The 21,103-nt window shown below is 41.8% G+C and overlaps 2 protein-coding genes across 5 annotated transcripts; one reads left to right on the forward strand and one right to left on the reverse strand.

Annotated features, from left to right (window-relative positions):
* Positions 1-9,653: 9,653 nt before the first annotated feature.
* Positions 9,654-14,844, reverse strand: rnf114 (ring finger protein 114). The gene is made up of 6 exons (XM_034126542.1): positions 14,654-14,844; positions 13,948-14,098; positions 13,580-13,686; positions 11,828-11,942; positions 11,602-11,709; positions 9,654-11,508 (listed from the first exon to the last, which is right to left on the reverse strand). Exons 1-6 carry the CDS (start codon positions 14,788-14,790, stop codon positions 11,443-11,445), a joined length of 684 nt encoding a protein of 227 aa, XP_033982433.1. The 5' UTR covers positions 14,791-14,844; the 3' UTR covers positions 9,654-11,442.
* A 1,444-nt stretch (positions 14,845-16,288) lies between these two features.
* Positions 16,289-20,717, forward strand: spata2 (spermatogenesis associated 2). 4 transcript variants are annotated; one of them, XM_034126713.1, is made up of 3 exons: positions 16,289-16,434; positions 17,426-18,203; positions 18,622-19,974. In XM_034126713.1, exons 2-3 carry the CDS (start codon positions 17,871-17,873, stop codon positions 19,972-19,974), a joined length of 1,686 nt encoding a protein of 561 aa, XP_033982604.1. In that variant the 5' UTR covers positions 16,289-16,434; positions 17,426-17,870. The 4 variants fall into 4 exon arrangements, with proteins under 4 accessions (XP_033982604.1, XP_033982606.1, XP_033982605.1 ...); XM_034126715.1 differs by lacking the exon at positions 16,289-16,434 and adding an exon at positions 16,459-16,519; XM_034126714.1 differs by lacking the exon at positions 16,289-16,434 and adding an exon at positions 16,464-16,920.
* The last annotated feature ends 386 nt before the right edge of the window (positions 20,718-21,103 follow it).

The raw sequence follows: 21,103 nt of genomic DNA on the forward strand, positions 1-21,103 counted from the left end.
CATTAAAGTTCCTTCCTCTCAGTAATCACTGTGCATTATTACACATTAAACATGCACTAATGTACAAGTCATAAATTCTGCGGTAAGACAACAACCAGAAAGTGATTACAAACTTTTAGGGAGCATTGATTTAAAAACTACTTTGCGGGCTATGTGGAAAAAAACACTAGCTTGAATAAAGTTGTAAATCAGGGGCAGACGAATCGGTTGGGATGCTGGGAAAGTTCCCGTCCAATCGAGGCCGAGAATGCAAAGTACATCTCTGAGTGGCTGTGGCAGGGATGCAGGTGGAGGAAAGCGCAAGGGAAATGTAGCGTAATCTCAGCCTCAGCCACGTTATCGGCTGGGCTTTTTAACACAGGGGCCAATTTAATTGCACTTAAAGCAGAATGGCAGAACATCAATCTTGATGAGTGGATCTACATCACAGTTCTCCCAGGCCAATCTATCACTATCTATGCCTCTGGGTAGCCTCCCCCAACACTAACGTACTCATACATGCCCATACTCCCTCGCTGTCCCATCTGCACGTTCCCATCATGCTCTTTTTCTATTCTCTATATTTTTACAAAACCATGCATTTCTATATCTATTATTTGAATCTTACAGCAAGTGATACATAAAACAGTATTTCCAACTTAAAGTGAGGTTATTCTTCTATAGAGGACAAGTCTGGAGATTTTCTACGAATCTGTTCTTGTCATCAAACCCTGTATTTTGCACTTCAGTTAATACTGAGGATATACCTTTTTTTGAAACCTATAGAAATACACTTTTTATCTGAAAGTCAGGCTGGATTATTTACTAAAACAGCAGGATACTGTCATGTCATGCAATGTTTAAAACCCGAAATGATGATGTATTTGCCTGGGATTACTTTGAGGGGTGTGTACTGAATGAGGGGCCATGTGCATTGTAAAAAAGGAACAATAAGGGAGTATTCAGAGAAATAAGCTATATATATGGTTTCTTTCAGTGCCTATACTTGTTAGTAGGAGTCATTGCTGGTTTTGACATCTCCAATTGATTTGTTGACAATAAGAGCTGAAAGAAAAGAAAAAAAGAAGCTGAATAGAATCAGACTTATTCTTTAATACACTCCATGTCCTGTAGGAAACAGAGCAGTTTTCACATGTATCCTTGAAATGTCAGAGCAGCATGTGAAAATCCTTATTGTGGCGTCTAATTGTAACCATTCATTCAATTTAAGATTTGTAGAATGTTGTGGTAAATATCAGGGCAATAGTGCAATATTCAAATCGCAGGAAGCACAATATTTGTTAAATATAATAATATGTATTTTGGAGCTGCAGCCTATACAAATCATATTCTACAGACTTATGATAATATTTACATAGTACTGATATAGATTTTCTCCAGAAATCTAAAAATGATAATTTTAATATATTTTTCAATAATAATTAGAAACTTGAAGCAAAATGACCAATCCCTGTTTTAAGTTAACCCAATATCAGTCAAATTAATCACAATTAGTTGCAGCCCTAGTGGATATATGCTACAAAATGTCAACTAAAAGCCAGCACAGTTTCACATTAACTGGTGGAGTAAATGCAGGGGAAATAGATATACACATTAGGGCTAAAGCCAATAGTTCTGTGGTTAGGGAACAGTAACTACCTCCTGTGCCATCAGCATCTTGAACTCTTAGTGGTCGTGCAACACTTAAATACAGAGAGTATGGCTTCATCAAGGCCGTAAAGCATAAAGAGGACGTATCTAGCGCTGAAAGCTAGGGACAGAGCCGATAGAGGAGTAATGATCCCTTAATGTGGTGGCCTGTCTCTCACAACCTCACGCCCTCTTTCTGCCCCTCCTCCTCCTCCCCTACTGCTACATTAGCAGGGATAATAAATGAGACTCCGGCATCACAAGCATACACTTTTTATGACCCACCTAACCAGCCTTATCAAATGTGGATGTGATTACTTCGCCAGGTGACAGATGGAGAGATGGATGGACAGAAGTGGAGGGAGAGATGGAATGCAGATGCATTTCTAGTGGAAATAAATAATTATTTAATATTGTGTACACGAAGGAGTGATGAGTGCGGAAAAGTAGGAATAGGAAGTGTTCAAATAAAGGGTGAGGAATAAAAAATGAGAGTAGAATGAGGGAGGTGAGGAGTGGGAGGGTGGGTGTGTCCTGAGTGGTGCTCTGGGTAGCTGCTCTGAATGGATGGTAAGATGGAGTGGACAGGCTGTATGGGCCCAGTGAAAGGAGCCTTTCTCCTCTACATGATAACTTTGATCCCTCCTGTTTCCACACACCAGTCAGCAATATTGTTAAGCAGCAGTTGGTTAATACTTTAACCGAGTCCTGGTATGAAGACGAAAGGAGGAGGGTACTCCCAGCCCCCCACCCCCCCCCCCAAAAAACTCCATTCCTTTTTCCGTTACTACTCAGACTCCAATTTCAATTTACTGTATGTTCAAAAACACATTAAGTTTAAGGAATCAAACAATTGTTATTTTCTGCAATTGCCCTTGTCTGAAATGTTATCAAGAGATGATAAGATATTACATTGGAAAATAAATGAATGAAAATAACAATAGCAAATGTTGAAATATAAAGTTATGGAATTCAAGCCAATAGATAAAAGAAAGAAGTAGCAGAAACATATAAATGTCAACAAGAATACAGAAATATAGTTATGGAATGTATAATATAAATATAGTTTATTCTATTACAGACTGCATAGTAACTCATAATCAGATGTAAAGGAAAGACACTTGGCTGCCTTTAGTTGTATCATTTTTTATACTTGTGATACTGAAGAAAAAACGATTTAACTCTATAGCATAATTTGTTTATGCATCACCACAACATGAATGCTAAACTTCAATATAACTATACATGTAATGCCCTTGCTGTCATTTTGCCTGCAATGGACTGGCGACACTGTGGAACATTGCACTAAAAATGTGAAACTAGAAATAATGATCACATCATTCCCCACGAAGTTATTCTACACTCTGCTGAGATTCAGGACTCTTCAAGTCGAGGAATGTCCTCCCAGTAACTAGTGTGTTATCTGAATGACTGATAGCGTGGATGCATGCTAAACATGTTTGACATGTAGTTTTTGTTCTCCCTCATTAACGAACGGCCCGAGTATGAAGAGATCAGATTAAAGGTAATTAAAATGACAAAAACACACCATCACTCCTAATGTAGCAGTAATGACGGCCTAAGTGTAGCTGAATGCCAGCCCCCTCCACCTGTTTTTCCTCTCTGTTCCTCCCTCCGCTTATCCCTCTCTTCAGCTCAGCTGTGGCTGCAGAATCATTAACCTGGCTCTGTGAGTAGGATGTGCTGACAGAACACTCTGCTATTGTGCTTCCTGTCATCTTCAGGAAATCAGGGCTTCCCCCTGCTGTCGAGGTAAAGCACCACCGGGTGATGAGCGATGCCAATCTCTCTCTTCGTTCCTCCTTTTATTTTGTTCTTCTGTTTCTATGTTTGTCTCATTCTCTTAACCTGTCTTTATGTCTTTCTACAAAAACTGCTTGCACGTAAAAAACAATCCTTTAGTGAAATATCCATGACCAATCTGAGATTCAGCTGAGCAAATAGACCACATTCAAATACATTCAAATAATAATACAATCATTATTAAAGCTATACTTTGACTTTTAACTCATTTAAATAAATGAATAATAAGGATGGTATATACACATATGCAAAGTATCAACAAATGAGCAGGAACATTACAACTAACAATGAAAAGCTTGTTTTTATAGTTGAACTATTGCATTGGCTTGCATGGTATTATCAGGTGTTCCTATAATTTAGCCCACCCTTGTGTGTGTGTGTGTGCGTGTTTGTGCGTGCGTGTGTGTGTGCCCTGGTGTTAGTGATGGAGTGGGTATGCTCTGTCATGAGCAGCACCGAGTTGACGCTTCCTTTACATGGCAGCTGCAAGGCTCCAGTGATGTATCAGAGTCAGCAGAAGCATTGATCAGAACTGGGGTTAATCATTGCTCCGGGAACCTAGAGGAGATAGAGGCTGCCTGGGGAGAAGTAAGCCAGGCGAGTGGGCGGCTTCACCACAGGAGGCCTGCAGCTCTACAGTAAAGGAATGCTGGCAGGAGGACATAACCACTTCTATGTTTATTTCACTGTCCAACTATCAGCTGTTCATAATAACAAGAGGTTCAGCACAAGTTGATGTATGCTTGGGCGTGTGTGTGAGTATGCATGGAGGGAGGGGGCTGATGGGACCAGCAATGTAATCCCCTTAAATGGACGGACTTCCGAAATGTGGGCAATGTGATGCCGGATCTGTGCTGTGTCTACTCAGCAGTACCCATTCACTCCCCTGAGCTGGGGAGTTAATAATTCAAAAGAGAGATGGGGAAAGAGGCCATAGGCCTGAGTGACAACATGGAGAGTATAGCAGGAGATAGAGACCAGTGCAAGTATGGAAAAAGAGACCATAAAGGAATGGAGACAAACAATGTAGAAAAATAAATAATCAAAGTAATATTGCAAAGGGCAACTTTTTCACTTTGGAGAAAACTGACCCACAAACTCTTCCACCAACACCTTTCCCTCCATGCGGCCTCCCCCTCCTCTCCCTACCCTTCCCTGTGAACTGCCGTCACACTATCACTGTTGCCAACATCAAAGTCCAGGATGCTATCTACAAGAAGCACACATGAGGATAAGAAGGAAACACACGTGGATCTACAAATAAGTAGTGGCATAGATAAACAAACAAGCCTGCACACAAACACACTTTTGCACATGCACAGATACTTGAAGGAATGTCAGAAATGCCAGTAGGAAGGATGAGGGGCAATGGGAATACAAAGAGGTCCATCTCCTCAGAGGGGAGGAAAAACAGGGCAATAAAACCGTCATGTCAAGCCAAGAATTTGCTGATGGCACACATACATATACGCAAGTTCAGAGAGACAAAAGAGAATCTGTCAAGCAGATAAAGCCATCACTTCTCCTTTTCATCTGGTTTTGTCCAGAGGCGTCCCCCTTTCACCTCTCCTCTGCCCTGCCAACACTTGTCAGGCAAGAGAGTCATTAATGTTTAGCTGGGCAGTGATGGCAGCGCTGACAGCACTCATCTGTCTAAGGAGACAAGATGAGAGAGAGGGACAGCCCATCAAAGGATGCTACTTAGAGAGTGAGAAGGAGATTTGCGGGAGGGAAAAAATGTAAAACTTTAGGCTGGATGAGCAGGGAAGAAACCAATCCTTCTTTGCAAAGTTAAAGGTTACGTCACCAAGGTGGGCTATAAAATGATGCTATTGTCATTTCCATCCTCCCCTTCCCTTTCTGTCTCTCTATCCATCCACCTACACAGCCCCCATCTCCCCTCCCCTCCATGTGCTTGTCAGCAGTTTGATTCAATACCTGCAGGTTAGTTACTCATTGAGCTGAGGAGGGACCGGAGCCGATGGAGGTGTATGGACGCCTGTCTATGGGCAGCCACTGGTGGTTGGGGGCTGCTGTTTGATTGACAGATCTGCCAGCGTCGTCCATTCCTTCCTGTAAAGACACAAGACACAAAGCACAGGAAGTGGAGGGAGGTAAATAGCTTTGAATATGAATGGTACACTGCAGGGGCGGTTAATAATTGGGAAGTGTTGGACTATTAATCTGAGAGACAAGGCGATGTTGGGTTTCGTTGTTGTGCGCTGCTGTAGCTCTGACAGCAAACTGTACGGCCTTCACTTCTGGATAAACAGTTTAAGTATCTCCTGATGTTTCCCATAAGCTATTCACAGTAATATCACAACCACAATAACGATTTGCAGTACTTTAATAATGCCATTATACTGTTATTCACTTTCAAGCTCTGATGGACCTGTAATGAAACACTAATGCCATTAATCTGAATTTCAAAGAACAAGCTTTCTCAAGTTTCTAATCTATTCCATTTGACTCGTTATGCTGCATGTGTTCTGTGCATTTTATATTCACATCTACTTACTAATTGATAGCATGATAACTTCTGTTTGTCTTCCAAAATAGATCTGTTTGGATGTTTATAAGTATTTGTGCTAAGTGAACGTGTCCAAATATATATATATTGTGAGTGCAATGCACTAAATGAGTGTTTCCCTCCATCTTTCCAGATATGTCAGAAGTTAATGGAGAAGGTGCTTTGACTGCCGTGACAAGTTAAGTAGAGGGAGCGGGACCATTGTCTTCCAAATCAGCTGTCAGTGTGTTTCTGCTGTCAGCAGTTTAACTCACTACCTGCCTGGTTAATCATCGACCTGCTCTGAGCTGCGAGCTGCTGGAGGTGTACGGCCCACCGCCACGGACCCCCATCATCGCCACAACAGGACAACATCTGATTGACAGATTAGCAAGCAATGGCGCTTTTTCAAAGAAAGACCGGGGGAAAACAGGATGGAGAGTGGTGATTGGAATTGAAGGAAACTCTAAGATGAAGAGTGAGGTAGAGGAGGTGTGTGGGGGTGGTGTACTGAGGAATATAAAGATATAAGATGGTTTACTTTGATAAATACATTGGTCAAATTAGTCATTTACAGGACCATACAGGTACGATTTTACTGTATCAGTGTGTTTGATGGGCAGATAAAATCTCTCTGACCAGTCAAAGCACATCATGTATAACTTTCTCAGCTGTTTGAATAATTGTGTAGTTATAAAACAAAAAATTAAACAATTTCCTCATGGCAGGCAGTTTTCCCTCAAGGCATGCCGGACCAGGAAGGCTAAGGAAGGAGAGCGGAGACAAATAATTAGGCTTCCTTTGAAAGGGAAATTGCCTCCCCTATTGGACATTAATGCTGCTACAACCACAGTTTGTTCCCCCCCCCTGATAAGGTTATCCCCACTCTTGTCATCTCCCCCTCCTCTGATTCCCTCATGCACGCCCGCTGAGGTTTGATTTCAAATGGAAAAATTAATGGGAGAATAATAGCCTTGGGCCTGGCTCTCTTCCACACACACATCTTAGTTGCTTTATAGGGGTATAGTGAGGGGGAGTACAACTCAGATCCACTTGCCTCACTTGGCAAATGCTGTTCCATTGTGACACACACACACACACACACACACACACACACACACACACACACACACACACACACACACACACACACACACACACACACACACACACACACACACACACACACACACACACACACACACACACACACACACACACACACAGTGAATGAGCACACACATATACACCAGGGAAATGCCCCCACCCATAGTTTACACCTTAGAGGGCTTAACTTTCAAATATTAGTACAGTGGCTGTGCGGATTTCAAATAAATAAATAAATGAGGAAGCAATGATTAGCAATTCTCCTGATAGTTATACCGATGTGTTTCATATTCCTTTTCACTTCCAGGACAATATTTCTGCAGAAACAGTGATTCTGAGAACTTTCCAAGCTTTAACTCCTACAACTGGCATGAGGAATTTCAGGGAGTCACATAGAAGCTTCTAAAGGAATTCAAAGTCCCTGGCTTGGGAAAACACAAGAAAGAAAAATAGTAATTCTTCTCTTTCAATATACATTATTTGATTTAATGAACAAAGTAGACATTGTGCAGGAGTAAAGACAAACTGTGTTATCCTTATTATTCTGAGTGCTTCTGGCATAATGTTGGCAGTTTTTAGGGGGCACAAAATTAGATGCACAAAAGCACACACACACCCACACACACAAGATGTGCAAGTTTCACTTCGCTGATACAGTGCCAAGCAGGTTGCAGGCATTATTAAATCAAAGTTAAGTCTTGTTGCTCTTAGGCTACACAAGTGTGTGTGTGTGTGTGTGTGTGTGTGTGTGTGTGTGTGTGTGTGTGTGTGTGTGTGTGTGTGTGTGTGTGTGTGTGTGTGTGTGTGTGTGTGTGTGTGTGTGTGTGTGTGTGTGTGTGTCTGGCTAGGGTAGGGGGTCGGTTGTTAAGAGTTTAAAAGCGGAAGAGGAGTTGGTGTAGAACCAGTATTGATGTCGGGGAAGCCCACTGGCACTTTCTGTTCAAACATTTGAGAGGACCGACCTGCCCATGCTGCAGCGCCCGGGTGGCAGGATTCCCGCTCTTCCTGTTTCTCCTGACTTTGAGGAATTTTACGGTGAACAAACTCCCAGTGCTCCTCTCACACTCCCCACACCTCATCACAGATACCTGCCTCAGCAAAACTAGAAAGAGATAGAGCAAGTGAGAGAGAACTTTCCAGGCATTTTGAGGAGTTCCTAACTAATCCCTTTCTGTGTCTCATATCGTTTCCTCGATAAACCAGGTGATGGATACAAGTCAATCCTGATGATTTCTACCAGACTCACTTTAATATGTGCCCCTTTATTCTCTCTGAGTAAAAGGCAAACTGCAATGGCTTATGGGTGTGATAGGGCCTTAACCAGGAAGAAAAAACATACATTTGAACAAGGTCCAAAACCTTTGGAGACTGCTGCCAAAATCAAGCGAAAGACAGAGAAAATATTCTCTTATGACTCATCTCTATTCTAAATAAAAATGTTAACAATATTGATAGAATATTTACTTTTTTTCTGTGACTGTTCAAATGTTATAGTGATAATTAGTTTAGAGAGCGGCCAAGGGGGCATAAACCTACAAGCTCAGGGATGCTGAATTTCAAGAGGTAGAAAGAGAGGTTTAATACATTGAAAGAAAGGCTGTCTAGGGTGGAGTGATGGTGCGACACACTTCTAAAACAAGCCACCGTCCCCGTGCCTCTCACAGTGTGCCTGTGGGCACATGTAGCATTAATTGCTGCCTCCACAGAGCCTGCAGACTGCACACACTATCTATTGCACGCATCAAAGAAGCCACACGCTGAACTTTATGAAATTTTTATTTAATGTGTTCACTTCTCTTCCCTTTCTCCTCTTTTTCTTCCTTTTCCTATTCCCCACCTTGGCCCCCCTTTCCCTTTTTAGCTCCGCCACCAAACAGACAAGAAAGACTTCTCTCTGCCATGTTTTTCAGCTCGACTTCCTTCCTGCCCAGAAGCGCTCGAGTATCTCGTTAGTTCTCTCACAGCTAACATCTCTCCTCTATCTGCCAGGAGCAAAAAACCTGATCGGGGGGGGGAATAAAAGAGAAGAAAAGAGAAGAAAGGGGGGACTACATCAAGAAGTTTGGTGGGTGAGATCTCCACAGAGCTAGGTGAGAAACTGTAATATCATTTAGATACAGTAATTACACATACAAGAAACACACAAAGGAAAGGAGATGAGAGGGGTTTCTCTCCCTGTGGACAATATACACCGAAGGGCCTTAGTTTCATCATAACCTTAGCATAGACACAAGTACATGCTAAAACACATTGCAATATCATTGTTGTAGTGATGCATCCCTGCACAGATCTCTAATACATGAACAAAGGTTTGGAGAAAGGTTGGCTTATTTCACATAGTCCACAATGAGTTATTTTCACTATCACAAACCTTTTGCCCTGGGCCTGATTATGACAACAGAGCAAATCCGGACTTTAGATTGATGCACCCTGCACATTACCTCCCTTTTAACTGCTCTCTCTCTCACACACACACCCAGATACACACACACATTGTGGTCATCAATCAAAGCAGCAAGTGTTGTTTCTCCCCCCACACGTCTCATACACACAGGTATAAATCACTGCGCCTGATTTCTGGGGCCAGGGTTTAAATAATTAAAGAGCTTTAATTTATCAGGATTTAGCACCCCTTAACAGTAGGGCTGACAAAAGAGAATGAGAGATATGTTGAGAAAGAAAAAAGGTCATTATACATGAGAAACACAGACAAAATTATTACAGATTTTACTGGAGAGGAAAACAGACATCTAGGGCTAAGTGGCACCAAAGACTACGTGAAAAGGCATTAAGGTTCTGTCTCGAGCTACTTGATCTGGGTGTATTAACATTTATTTACCTGTTGGTAAAAGACAAATGCAATGCAACCATGTGTGAATATTTGCACTATTGTATATGGTTGATTTGTGACAGTTACAAGTCATTGAAAAAGAAAAAAAAAAAAGGTAGACACAATCCAATTTTTCAGAATTGAAATTAAAAACATCCAGCAAACATCAAGCAAAGTCCAACAAAATGTTCTTGTAAGTGTACATGCTGCCAGTTTTTTGAGAAATATAAATAATAAACATGTTGATTTTGTATTTAAGAACTGTTGCGGCAGTGTTAAGAAATATGAAAGCCAGCAAAACAAACAGAAGTGTTTTGGGGATGAAGCTACCAAGACACTGGGCATTAAAATACAAACTACTGTAATAACATTTAAAATTCTGAAGTGATGTCACGTCATGGACTGTCTAAAAGCTAAGTTATGGTTATAACAAATATCCCCACTAAAACCTCTAAAGATCAGTGACATTTTTGTATGCTGCATATAAAACCTAAGCTGGAGAACAACACATTGAGTACAGCACATTTATAGAATGAAATCTGTGTTGAATTATGTTTTGAAAGAAGCCACAAGGCTGGTGGGAGCCAGTGGATGGCCACAGTATGGTGGAACTCTACTGCCCCCTTATGGCCAATAACATGCAACAGAAAATCTAATTCGAATTAAAAATCACAAAACTGACCAATAATGACACACTAATGGTCTCCTATTTGCATCTTTTGGTTCACTGGATGAACTATTAGCCCTAAGAGATTAGGAAATCAGAAACAGGATCTACCAGCAGGCACAAAGACATAAGGGAGAAACATTACAATAACGCAAACCGCCATCATTTGGCTTTGTTTGACCCTCTTATTATTTATTCTTTCCAGTAGATCTCTGAAAACAGAATGAACATACACTCTCTCACACAAACTATGCGAGAAACAGCATACAAAAAGAAAGAGCTCCCATCTGCTATTAATTCAACAAAAAACCCTCTCCACTTTCGAGAGTAAACATGCAGAGTCACTCTTTAGTAGACTATTATATAATATTGATAACATTACTTGACCACCTCACTGAGTGAAGTCTTTCGTTTGCTGGCAATAGTTAGCCACCTAGTGGTCGAACCCTCTTATAACATCAAGTATTGACGACAGGGAAATTTAATTACAACTTTGGAAGTTTTTGGCTATATGACACTGTGCCATCAATGAACAAACAGCTTGAACAAACAAAATTCTGTAGATATTTAACAAACTATCAAGTCTACCGACTCAACTGGGGGGAAGATAAGAGTTTATCACACCAGAAACACAGTATCACTCCTAAGTACAATATGCTTTTTAACCATATTGTATGATTTATTTTCTGATTAATAAACCTATAAATCAATAGCAACAATACCAATTGTCCTGTGACACTGATCACCAAAAGTAATACACTACCACCCCCCCTCTTGAAGGATGAACAAAGTTTCAGTGTGTTAATCTGTTTTTTCAAGACTTCCCATCACCATCTTCCCATCACTGGATTCCTGCTCAGGATTGTTATTCACACTTCAATTGTCCATCAGGGAGCGCTGTAGAGCTTCCTGGATCATTGTGTGCTCATCTGTGGAGTAGTCCTACAAAGGAGAGAAGAAAACAGAACCAATTAGGAAACTCATCGTTAACATCACAAAGATAAACTCTAGGTAATGTTTAAGGCCTTAACTTACAACAAAGGTGTCATAGGAGAATGTGTGTCTGATCTTCAAGTGCTGGAAAAAGTCAGCACTCCTGTAGCTAGGGTCCCCCCAAGGCATTGAGGCACAGATGGGACACACCTGAACAGACACATAGTCAAATTCATAATGCATCTATAAACAAATTAACCCTAACTTATTCCAAATAATACGTTTAAAGAGTGACTCTTTAAGTAACATTGTAGTGTAGATTTCCTACCACTTGTCGTGTATCACGACCATGCTGGGAAGTGCAATGTTCGACCAGACCGTCCTGATCGAGGTTCTGGCAGTTGCAGTATGGGCAGGTGAAGGTGAAGCGATTTGGTACTGGACTGCAGGAAAGATACAGAAACAATAAAATGTGTTACACCACTGATTCTGTATTTGAACATGGAGAACAGATGTAGCTCTCCTTGCTGTGAATCAAGCTAAAACCATGTTTACTTGTATTTGCTGCCGATCTGGTGACTCTGGGAAACTGAGCCTTTAGAGCAAAGCATGGCTTTGACAAATAGTAATCACAAAAATGTAACATTGTCATAATAAACATAGTAGTATTGACCTAGCTAGTGGGGCCCACAAATAGAAACTCACATGCACTTATCGGCACTAAAATGCTGACATGGCGCTGCATGTAGAGAAGCTTGGATTAAAACACAGATAGGAGAGCTGAGTCTTTACTCAGGTAGGCAGCACTCCACCATATATGTACATGTCAAATAGTTTCTCTGCTGCTAATTTAAAATTGAAAACCTGTATGTCAAGGTAAATATAACAGTCAAATAATTAACCCTTATGCATTATAAAACCTTAAAATAATTAATTAATTGAACATGAACATGTGCAAACTACAGTGAGAATATTGACATCAATAAAGTCAAAACTAAACTGCATTCAAATTATAATGCTAGGGAAATAAGACAGCTGGACAGGCACATCTACTGAAAATTCTGAAAGGTCACAATGGGGTCCAAAAATTGTTATTGTGTTAAAAGGTTTAACAGAATAAATCATTATTGATGCCTTTTTCACAGCATAGCTACTTTCTTATGGGTTCACCCTTCAAGAAGAACAATCTGTTTACAATAGGATGTGGTATATGTAAATATAACTTATCCCTTAGTCATGCAGACGATTTAATTGGAGAATGCACAAATGTTGAAAGTTGTTCAAAGAACCAGTTTTAGGCACGTGTTGTAATGGCTCCATCAGACTGGATTGTTAAATTTCCTCCACCTCTACAGTGATAGGGGTGAGGAAAAATGCTGTTCACAACTTCTAGATAAAACTAAAACAGTAGGACCCAGGTTGTAAAACACCAGTCTTTTCCTATAAGGTATTTAATCTTACAACACAACACTTTGTCTCTGATAAATGTGTTAAAGAAATACAACACCCAAGTCATCCTGGGCAGCTCCCTCTCCTTTGTGCCCCACATCAAAAACATCAGCAGGACTGCATTCTTTCACAACGAAACCTATCCAGACTCCGCCCATCCCTGTCTCAATCCAGCACTGACGTTCTGGGTCATGCATTTGTAACATCCCTTAGACGACTGCAATGCTGTCCTCTCTGGCCTTCCCACCAAACTCCTCAATAAACTCCAAATCATTCAGAACTCTTCTGCCCGGATCATCACCAAGGCTTCTGACCACATCACCCCATCACCATCCAACTGCACTATACAACACCGGATTGAGTACAACAAACGTCCTGCTCATATACAAAACCCCCCCACAACCGCTCCTCTTTTAAGATTTTTTCCTGAAATGTAAGGTGTACTTGGGTACTTTGAAAGGCTAAATAAAATGTATTATTGTCATTATTATTGACACTTCACCTACCAGTAATGCCAAACAATTTAATGTTACTGCTCACTAAACTATTGAGTGTTTATTATGGAGGCCATAGGGAGTTAGTGAGTAACTTCAGCCAGGGCCAGTTTTCTACTATTGGCCCTCTATCTTACCTAATGATGGCAGGCTGGTTCTGGGCAGTGGTCCTCACTCCCTCCTCAATATACTCCTGGTATTTTGAGCAGGAAGCTGTATGGCCTCTCATCTGAGAAAGACCAACCTGGATAGTAAGAAAGAACACATCAGCAAGTGCACAATCAAAATGATACAATTCTCAATGTTTTGACACTGCAATTCTCTCACTGTGTCAATGTATAAATACTGACACTCAGACTTAGACTTAGTATCGATAAAGTTTGGACATTTGTAGTTATGATATCCTTGCATGTTTTCCTAATCAAATTCATAACAAACCAGCAAAGGTCATTCAGATGCCATGAGTCTTCGAATTTTTGAATGCGTTAACTTTTGCATGAAATACCTGTGCTCCACATCCTTTACATGCAGCCACTGATGATTGGATGACGGCCTCTAGGTCAGCAGCTTTAGTCCAGTGGCCGAGCCCGGCCCGACACACGGCACAAACGGGTTTCATTGGACGCAAACACTCCTGCAAACAACTCTGACAGAACCTGCCAAGAAAGGGGTGAATAGTGTAAAGATGAACCAAGTAAGGGAAACAAGACATTGCAACTCTGATCCATTTTAGATCTGGTATCTATTTACAAGTGTCTATTTATTGGCTCCCATTTCAATACAGAAACAGATGCTTTCGATTGTTAGAAGATCCATGTATAGCTCTCAACTAGAGCTTCCTGTAAGTCCTATGGAAAGTCCCCACCTCAAGAGGGCGCAGGGACTTGTAGTTCTTTAATGTGATTTGGTGCGTCCAAGCAATGGGTATCGAAACTACAACTCCCAGGTGATGTCGCCTCTTTGATGTAAACAAAACTGAAACTGGTTTAGCGAACTGGCATTGGTTTTTACCAAATATACAAGTAAGCTGAATACAATTATAGGATCATAACAAAAACAGGAACATGCATGTCCAATGTTTGCGACTCTGGTGGCAGGACATGTTTAAAACTATCCTTTCCGCACAGTGTGTTTACCTCGAACCTTTGCATCGCTAGTGTTCGAGCAGGGTTTGGGGGAGGACGATCGAGATAAAAAGGCAAAATACTCACGTATGACCGCATTGTGTCGTTACGGGACTGTCGAATATTTCGAGACAAACTGGGCAGAGGAATTCTGACACGTCGCTGCTCCCATCAGAGACGTTCTTCTTGTGCTGTGCTGCACTAAACCCTCCGAGCATCGCCATTTCTTTTCTTCACTGTCTGTCGGTTCCCCCACCGACCGTTCACGTAACGACGTCATCAGATTCTAGGTCTTTTTTAAGCAAGAGGGCGGAGTTATCACTAAAAGTACAACATATCACAACATTTTCAAAATATTATTGTGTATTAGTTACAATGCCAACATCCTAAAAAGGTAGATAAATAAACGACTACTGATTTTAAAAATCAATTGATCTGCTATTTTTTTTAAATGTAAAAAAGTATAGTCCTACATTTAAATCAGAATGAGAAGTCCTTTATTTATCCAGTTGGTTAATGCACATGTTAAATAGATTTAGACGGCATTCAAGTAGGCTATTGTACGCAGCATTTTGAGGTACCCTATTTATACTACTTAAGTATTTATTTTACTTTTGTAGGCTACTCCATTAGCCTACACCTTGATGCAAATATTGTACTTTGTAGTACACTACAGTAATATCACAAATAACAATTCTTTACATAATAAGATGATCAAAACAAAGTATAGATAAACTCAATACATTATAATATATGATGAACTTTTCAATGCCTCCATTAAATTCCGTAACATTAATATTTACATTTGAAATTGGCCATTCTGCACAGTGATTCACTTTTGATGCCAACTTAGTATAGTTAGTTATACTTTAAGTAACACTTTCAATACAGGACTCTTATTATTTAACAGAGTTTTTTTTTGTAACTCTGTTTTACCTATAAGTACTTATTTCACCATTGAACTAGCATACATAGCCTACACTTAAAGAAAGGTAATGTCAATATCAAAAAGGTAGATAACTGAAGCAATTGCTTACAAAAACAGCTTCTTACTAGTCGTTAGATTGATAAGTGTAAGGCAAGGCAAGGCACGTTTATTTATATAGCACCTTTCAACACAAGGCAATTCAAAGTGCTTTACAAAAATGAAAGACATTAAGAAAATGGCATTTAAAAACAGTCATTAAAAAGCAAAGATAATAAAATAAACATTAAAAGAAAAAATACATGGATACAAGTTACAATGCAGTTTAAGATATGAATAGTTCAATTAAAAGCAGCGGCAAAAAGAAAAGTCTCTAGCCTGGATTTAAAAGTAGTAAGAGTTGCAGCGGACCTGCATGTTTCTGGGAGTTTGTTCCAGATATTTGGAGCATAATAACTGAACGCTGCTTCTCCATGTTTAGTTCTGACTGGGGACAGAAAGTTGACCAGTCCCAGAAGACCTGAGAGTTCTGGATTGTTCATAATTTAGCAGGATGTCAGAAATGTATTTTGGGCCTAAACCATTCAATGTTTTATAAACAAGCAGCAGTATTTTGAAATCAATTCTTTGACCAACAGGAAACCAGTGTTAAGACTTCAGAACTGGAGTGATGTGATCCACTTTCTTAGTGTTAGTGAGGACTCGAGCAGTGGTGGTGTACTTGTTTTTTCTGATAAAGATTGTATATCCATGTACCCTCGCGCACAGTGATGAAGTCGGTGGGCTCTGCATCCCCTCCTCTTCCTCCTCCGGCTCTTCCAAACAGCACGTGGGCCCCCGGTGCTGATGAACTGTCAGAACTGTCCTGGCGCATGCGCAGTGTGATGATGGGAATTTCCAACAGCTGAGGAGGCGTAGCTAGCCACGGCTAGCACTTGTAAAGGTAAGATGTACTGGTAGTGGTGTTACAAAAACGGCGTGGCCTCTTATTTGGAGCAGAACTAGACTTGGATGATGTCACAGTGACGGTATAGGCTTCGATAATTGTCTCTTAAATCGCAAAAGATGTGTATCTAGTGATGGACCGCCCTGCTAGCTCAAGCAATGTTAGCTAGCCAGCTGCGCTGAAATGGGCGTTCACTGCTGAGCCGATACTCAACTAGGGGCCCATGCGAGTGACAGCATCGGGTTTTGTTGGTTTCAGTTTCATGAAGAATTAACATACACGCTGTCTTTGAGCCGTGTATGTTATTATCCGCGTTGGTCGTGATAGGTTGCAATTAATGCGCAATACTAATGCAGGGGGCTGTTGCTAGCAAAGGCATGATGTTGCTAGCTCTCCAAACGGATGCTCACTGAGGTTGATGTGTGAGGCAAACCACAGCCAGGGAACCAGGAGCAGATACACTGCTGTGATTCCAGATTTACGGTAGAATTAAGACTAGTACATGTCTAGATTTTCATCCGTATGTAAACAGTTATTATGGTGTTGTTTCTTTGAGCTAAGCATGAGTATAGGCTACTATGTTGTAGTACACGCATGTTGTACCGCTGGCTCACATATTCAATAGCGCAAACAGTCGTGTAATACAAAATAAGTAAGTCTGTCAACAGTGAGACCCGATTCCGGTTTATGTAGAATGTAATTAATAAACTGTTAGTCTTGGTTGCGTATATAGTGATAGTTATCTATCAGTCCAAGTATTGACTATACGACCGATATAATAGGCCACACAATGCACCCATCAGGACAGTTACTGAGAGAGATACCAAAAAAGCAATGGTTGGTGTTTTATTGTTACAAATGCATCTTCTGTTGGACTGAATTAACGAGACTGAGTCAGTAGAAAAGTATGTGTCCCAAGTTTCCTCCTCTATTTGTGTATCTGATTTAGAGATGTCCATTTTCATATGTCTCTTCTGTGTCATTACAGCTTGGAGACTGCTAAGAAGACTGCACATGAATGTGTCTTCATGATGACTGACCTTCAACTCTCCACTTGCTGTAACTAAGAAATGGAATAGTGCCAACTCTGCTTTGACAAAGTGTGAAGCAACCACTCCTCCGCCTGTTTGTCTGGAAACAAGTCAGGCTTTGAGCCAATACCAGAGATGCCCGTAAGAAAGCATCCCTACAGGCTGAAGCCTAGCTACACCAACTGAAAGCATAACACAACTGCATCTCTCTTTTTAAAGGATGTGCTGCTGATTGGATGCTAAATCTCATTCTTCTTCCACCTCTCCAGACGTTGAGTGTGTGCCAGGGTTTACATTGAATATGGTGACCAAAAATGGTGCTTGAATGTGGCATACTGGTGCTAAAGAGGGTGAGGCTTTTTCAGAAAAGTACAACAGCTGACTGATAGTCTGTTGCCAATAATGGATGCCAAGTTAAAGGAGGACCTTTTTCGAAGGTATGTAACGGCACTGGAGAGGCGTCTGGAAGATGGAGGTGAATATACAGCAGGGGACAGAGGGCGACGTAAGGACAGCGAGGCCCTACTCTCAACAGCTACAGCTCTGCTAGGGGCCTACCAGCCGGATCCTGCACAGCGTTTTCGGATGGTTCGTTTCTACGAAATGGTGGATAATTCTCTCCGCTGCCAGAGAGGAGGCAACATCAGGAGCCTGGAGAGAGCCTTCAACACATTAGAAACCATCTGCACCAACCTCTTGCTATTCCCCTGGAAGAAGGAGTTCAGATGTATTAAAGTGAGTTGAGTTTATTACTTAAATATAATGTATGCTATTTGTCTCAATAGTTGATCCTGTACCTAATAACTCTCGTAAAAAATACAATAACATAAGGCAACCCAAAATTAGCAACTCTGTTATTAACAATTAAAATGCATCCTACACTATACATAACAAACACATACTGCCATCTAATTCTGTTCGAGTTTAGTACTTAGTTTGTTATCAATGATTTGTATGTAAATCAACATTAAACACCCCATTGGTTATATTTTCTAATTATGTTACATCTTTGTTTGTGGTTAACTCAGTAGCAAAACCAACCTATAGAGTTATATGTTATCAGAGGAAGAACATGCAGATTTGAGCTTTATTGTGTCATGCTCTTTTAATTGACTTTCTGACACAAATACTAACCAACCCATTTCTCTTTTAGACCTTCACTGGCCCATATGTGTACCATTTGCAGTCAGCCATCTCTGATCCTGAACTCCGGACTCTAATGCGCACCATTGGCTATGCCTGTGACCATGATTCGCAGTTCCATTTGCAGGAGCACCCGGGAGGCACAAATCATCTCCGGCAGTTGGCGTTTGAGCTCTTCTTGGCCCAGGCAGAGTGTCGTCTTCTGGGAGAGGTAGTGGCTCTGGCCCGTGGCTCGGCCTCAGAGCTGGAGGCCCTGGAACTCCGCAAAGGTTGCAGAGATGATGCAGCCGGCTGTGCTGAGGCGCTCCGCAGACGCGACAGCCTCGGGGCCGATATGGCTCGGCTGTCTGTGCGCCCGTTGGATTTAGAGAGGCCTCATGCCCACCACCTGAGGCGAGGTAGCCGACCATCTAAGTCTGTGGATGTTACAGATGGAGCTGGTCACTGGCACGCAGCAGTCAGCAAGCCTGTGTTAAAGGCCTCGCTGAGTCTGAGGAAGGAGACTCTGTTTGTGGACGCAGAGGAGGATATGAAGGATGAGATCCTCCGGCCCCTCACCTCAACGTCTCTCTTCTCTGTGGCAGCTCCTCAGTCCTATAGCCCTATTGCAGATTTCTTCCCTATTCAGTCACCTCCCCCGGCTGATGCTTACACATCTTACCACCTGTCCTCTTTGGATGAGATTGACTTGTACACAGAGAGGGGCGTTGGGACGGGAGGAAGGCAGACCCCCTCTCGCCCTCCATCCAGAGAGCCTCGGGATCAAAGGGATGCGTGGTTGCTCAAAGCTCACGGCAGTGTGAAGTGTCAGGGCTGTGGGCTGGCCTGCTCCTCTATGGCCTCCTGCCAGAGGTGTGACATGATCCTCTGCTCTACCTGTCACGATGTGGACCCCTCCCCTTGCTGTGGCCTACAGGACTACCACCCGAAATCCCCACGGCCCCTTGACGGATACATTCCTGTGAAGGAAAAACTCTCCGTTTACTCAAATACGCACTCCCACTCCCATCTACATCCGCACCCCCTCACGCTGACCCACTCACACTCCCACCCCCACCCTCACCCCCAGATGGTGGAGAAACCCCTCATGTCCACAAAGCTGTTTGCCAGCAAGTCTGTTGCCTTGACAACGCCAAAGGGAGGCAGCAGTGAGCGACTGAGCTTGGGGGGATCGCGATGTGGGTTTTGCAACAAGCCAGGGGCATCCCACACCTGTGTGAACTGCTCCAAGGTGTCATGTGACTCGTGCATGGGCCTGTATGCGAAGGATATTTGCACCAGAAAGAACCCCCAGCACAGCTTTGTGCCCAACCATCAGCTCAACTTCAAATCTGGCACCATATCTCACCTGGTGTACCGATGAATCAGGCAGACAGTATTTGTTTCTCCCTCCTAGTCCCCTCCCTGAACCCGCTGCATAGTCTCGCACTATTGCTTTAGCGCTGTTCCTGGTTAGCAACTCATTCACTATCTCCCCCTTGATCTGCTGGTCTTTTAGCTCTATCTTACCCTCTCTTGAACTTTGTACATTTTCTCTTACCATCAGTAATGGCCCTGAAATGCACATGCCACAGAGAGCCATATTGTCTGCCCATCTCTTTGCCTTGTACAAGTTCAGGCCTTTTATCTATTTCTTCTTCCTTTTACCCTGCTACCTGCTCTTGAGTAGTTTTGTGATGTTGTAGCGCTTTCCCCAAATCCTCAAATGTTGTCCTCTTCAAAGGGGAAACTGGAAAAAAGGGAGAGAATTCCTTCTTATTTTGAATGAATTCTGTCCAAATGAACATATATACTTTGCCTAACTTCTCAGCTAAAAATTCCTCTAATATATATATATATATAAATATATATATACTGTGTGTGTGTGTGTGTGTGAGTGTGAGTGTGTGCGCGTGTGTGCGCGCATGTGGAAAAGACCTCTGAGCTTGCATTGTGAAACAGGAGATCTTTTTAAACTTGAAAAATAGTATGGAAACACGGAAAACATACACTGGAAGTCAATAAGTCAATAGTATATATATTTTTAATCTCTATTCTCTAGAACAATGCGAGACTGTTAAATGGGCATGAGGTCTGGCATTGGGACTTTTGGGGTTTAAACTTGTGTCTGTGGGTGGGGGGAGGGGGGGGGGGGGTGGGGACATATCTCAAAGGGACATATTGAGACAATGGTCAGATGCCATATATTATATTTAAAAGATTATGTCTTGTAAATGAACCCTCAATTGTTTCTGGTTATATGACTGAGGTCTAAACGCTGCTGTTGACTTGAGACATTGATGAAGATAATGAAGATGTGTGGCATTGACTTCTTTCTGGTAAATAGTCTGTTGAGTTGTGTCAGTTTCAATCCCCCCCCCATTCCCTTTCATCACACTCCTTAAACCACCATGGCCCATGATGTAGTGCACCCTTACCAGATCAGTCATTCCCAGCCTCAGGTGGAGTCACAGGAAGTCTCCCACTGAGCCTCAAATCAAGTCATTACGCTT

The sequence above is a fragment of the Trematomus bernacchii genome, unplaced genomic scaffold (genome assembly GCF_902827165.1).
Source record: "Trematomus bernacchii unplaced genomic scaffold, fTreBer1.1, whole genome shotgun sequence".
NCBI classification, from domain to species: domain Eukaryota; kingdom Metazoa; phylum Chordata; class Actinopteri; order Perciformes; family Nototheniidae; genus Trematomus; species Trematomus bernacchii.

Coding starts and splice junctions, on each gene's coding strand:
- rnf114 (XM_034126542.1), bottom strand. CDS start 14,790: ATGGCGATGCTCGGAGGGTTTAGTGCAGCACAGCACAAGAAGAACGTC. Junction 13,687..13,947: donor GTAAAGGATGTGGAGCACAG/GTATTTCATGCA, acceptor CTTACTATCCAG/GTTGGTCTTTCTCAGATGAG. Junction 11,509..11,601: donor TCTCCTATGACACCTTTGTT/GTAAGTTAAGGC, acceptor TCTCCTTTGTAG/GACTACTCCACAGATGAGCA.
- spata2 (XM_034126713.1), top strand. CDS start 17,871: ATGGATGCCAAGTTAAAGGAGGACCTTTTTCGAAGGTATGTAACGGCA. Junction 18,204..18,621: donor AGGAGTTCAGATGTATTAAA/GTGAGTTGAGTT, acceptor TTTCTCTTTTAG/ACCTTCACTGGCCCATATGT.